At 35.2% G+C, this 3,571-nt stretch overlaps 1 protein-coding gene across 1 annotated transcript; it reads right to left on the bottom strand.

Annotated features, from left to right (window-relative positions):
- Positions 1-1,049: 1,049 nt before the first annotated feature.
- LOC127502901 (trace amine-associated receptor 13c-like) lies at positions 1,050-3,571 on the bottom strand. The gene has a single exon (XM_051876344.1). It carries the CDS (start codon positions 2,998-3,000, stop codon positions 2,023-2,025), a length of 978 nt encoding a protein of 325 aa, XP_051732304.1. The 5' UTR covers positions 3,001-3,571; the 3' UTR covers positions 1,050-2,022.

Here is a 3,571-nt window from a genome sequence, read left to right as displayed (position 1 = left end):
TGCTGTAAACAGTAGATCAGTCAGAGCAGAGTAAGCAGTGTAAAGGAGGAGTTTAGAAAGACTGAATCCTTGATCAATCCATTTCAGACACTGCAGATGATGCTGCATTATATATTATGAGAAAACAATTTTCAAATTTTTCGACCTTGGATGCATGTAAACCTATTGTAGAAACCCTCCAAAACAAAATTAGGAGCCTTTAAAATGCCATAATAGGGGTATTTTAACAGAAAAGTTATGTGAACTCGTGAACTGATTATTTTAATCAGAAATCAAACTGAATGAGTTACAGCAGATTTCTAGTTCTAGTTCATGCTTTGCTCCTGACTGTTAAAGGAGAGTAAATGTTAAAATTAAGTGTTATTTTATGTGTTTTTCTTCAAGATTAATGTAGGGTGAGATCTGTTAATCTGTTAGATTGCAATATCAAGCAGCATATTGAACAGTTTTTGTATAGCTAAAAATAACTTGAAGCGGGTGACACCGGATGCCTTGAACATTCAAGTTACAAATGCTGCATCAGCTCTTGTGTTAAAAAATGAGATGGACAAGTGTCACTTATTACAAACTGTACTGATTCAGTGACAGTGTGCAAGCTATTATGTCTAACACAACTCTGTATTTTCAGCAAAGCAGAATTATGAGTATTTCTATGCTGGTGTAACCACTGCCTTGAGCATGAGGGACCAGGATCACAATTTCTGTAATTATGTACAAAATTATTTATAGGTAATTGTGCTCTTACTGCCACTAACACTAATTACATAAGTACATACACAGTATATATACAGATATACACACTATATATACAGTATATATACCATTATGTTCAACAGTTCCTTTTATTACATAGAAATAAGTTGTCGTAAAAGAAAGAAATTCACCCACTCATATTGTTATACAATACTGGCATGATTGAAAACAACATCCGTGTCTTCACAGTCAGGTTTAAAAACAAACCAAAATAGTGAAGAAAAGGCATTAACTTGTAGCCAAAGTACACCTGAAATAACATGGAAAAAAAGAGGAAATGTTTTGTCTTACATTCAATGACTTATTGCACATTCATCAGGGAGGAGTCTGTATTAAACACTTTAAATGTGAAAATTAATTTTAAGCTTTTCTGAAACCAGGGATAGAATAAGGCATAAATGATGGGATTAATGGTGGAGTTCAGGAAGAAAGATATTACAGTAACATCTCTGAAATAAATCACGTATGCACAGCCAGCAAATGAGAGGTTTGAAATTGTTTATTATGTTTTAAAAGCCCTTCTATCATGGACATGGTTTGAACCTGTTTTATTCAAATCTTCGGCGCCGCTCCCTCATTTAGAATATAGGCCTATTGAATCATCAACATTAACAATTTAAGAACAAATTGATGCGGCTACTCGCCTGTTGTGAATCCGGCGGAAACTTTGTGGGAGAACTTTTTCTGTGCACAAATGCGCAAATCAAAGAAAGTATTACTGAATGCGACCCATTATTTTTTACCCTCATATTCCCTTTGGCTTGAATTGATTCACAAATTGTGACTCGAGTTGACTCTTTTAATAAAACGAGTTGTCAGTTTGAATGATTCTAACCAGTGATTCTAAGAAATATTAGAAGCTCTGAATCCACCAGAGCTTTTATGATGTGACCAAATTACTGAAATTATTATTATGTATAAGGCCTGGTTTGGGATACTTATAATCCATGGGTGTTTATACAACAATATGTAGTACAAAAAGAAAAAAAAAGGTTCACATAGCCTATACACTTTTGCCATTTTGTGCTATATCTCAGTCTCAGTAGGCTATATTTTAGTACTCTACTATTGGAGCCTGTTGTCAAAAAAGGTCAATGTGTGATAACTGAACTGTAATTTGGTAATTTGAGGAAATTCAATAGCTGTTTTGTAGTCAAGACTCATGTTAAATATGACAAAATAATGTACATTAACCTATAGACAAAGTATATATATGAAAATAAACAACAGGAGAAAAGTAGGGAAACATTCTGTCTTACATTCAATGACTTATTGCACATTCATCAGGGAGGAGTCTTTATTAAACACTTTAAATGTGAAAATTAATTTTAAGCTTTTCTGAAACCAGGGATAGAATAAGGCATAAATGATGGGATTAATGGTGGAGTTTAGGAAAAAAAATATTGTAGCAACATCTCTGACAAAAAACACGTCAGCATTACTATATGAAATCACTAAGATACAAATATAATATGGCAGTAAAAACAGAAGAAACACAAAGACCAGAATCCCCAGCAGAATCGCAGCTTTTCGCTCTGATTTGTCACTGACTCTGTTTTTAGAGGTGCTGTTGTGAACCTGAAGGGCTCTTATAGCAGTCACATGTTTCTTAGCAATGACAAAAACATGAGTGTATAATATTATGATGAGTGTACATGGCACAAGAAACACAACCAGGAGATCAATGAGGGATGAAACCTCATCTACAATAGAAACACATTCTCCTGGACACACAACAGTGAAGTTTCCACTAATGAAGAGAAGAGTGAAGTTATAAAAGAGTGAAAACAGCCAGTTACATAAAGTGGCAATGCAGATCACAGTGGGTGAGATTTTCTCTGAATAAACAAAAGGATAACTTAAAGCCAAAAAACGATCAACTGCGATTAGAGTCACAGTGTGAACAGACACGCTTGTTACTTGACAAGCCACCAATTTAAAAAATGAGCACATCACTGTTCCAAAAATCCAACATGACTCGATGACCCAAGAAAAATAAATCGGCATCACGAAAACTCCGACCAGCAGATCAGACACAGCCAAAGAGAGGATGAGGATGTTAGCAGGTGTGTGGAGCTGCTTGAAGTGACTAACAGAGATGATGACCAGCAGGTTTCCACACACGGTCAGAAGAGCCACAGCTGCTGCGGGCTCATACTGAATCACATAGACAGATAAAGAAACAGATCTCTCTGGACAGAAATATTCCTGACAGCCATCAGATTGGTTCACTGCTGTGAGATTCATTCTGAAGTACTTAGAAGAAACATCCAAACATAGTGTTATTCCCTTCAAATAAAGTTCAATGTATACATAACCACAGATCTCTGAAGATGCTATTTGTCTCTCCAACAGCTCTGAACTGAAACACAGTCACTCCTGGAGGCTCCACAATAAAGATGTGCTACAATCTATGCTGCCTTTTATACACTTGACATGTTGACTCTTTCCAAGACCGGCAGCATCAAGGGAGGAGAATATACAGCTGAGATTAGTGTCACATAAAATTCATATAAAACATAGGCTAAATGGGCTTATATGAAATGTATAAAATCAAAAACTATGAAACAGTGAAAAAAATTATATGCAAATATTATCATTAAATAGTTCAAACGGATTATTTCCCAACTAGAATTAGAGGTACAGAATTTCCTTTACTGTTTTATTTCTTTACGCTTTATGAAAAATTGATCTCTCAAATGTTCAAGACTATGTCCTTGTTTTTGAGTAACAATAAAAATGACATGACAAAAACGCAGCCTGTACAGATGCATTCACAGCCAGCAAATTAGAGGTTCCAAATATGATTACGTGAAAC

The sequence above is a fragment of the Ctenopharyngodon idella genome, chromosome 20 (assembly GCF_019924925.1).
Source record: "Ctenopharyngodon idella isolate HZGC_01 chromosome 20, HZGC01, whole genome shotgun sequence".
NCBI lineage: Eukaryota > Metazoa > Chordata > Actinopteri > Cypriniformes > Xenocyprididae > Ctenopharyngodon > Ctenopharyngodon idella.
Note: the sequence above shows the minus strand (reverse complement) of the source record. Positions and strands in the feature narration are given on the sequence as shown.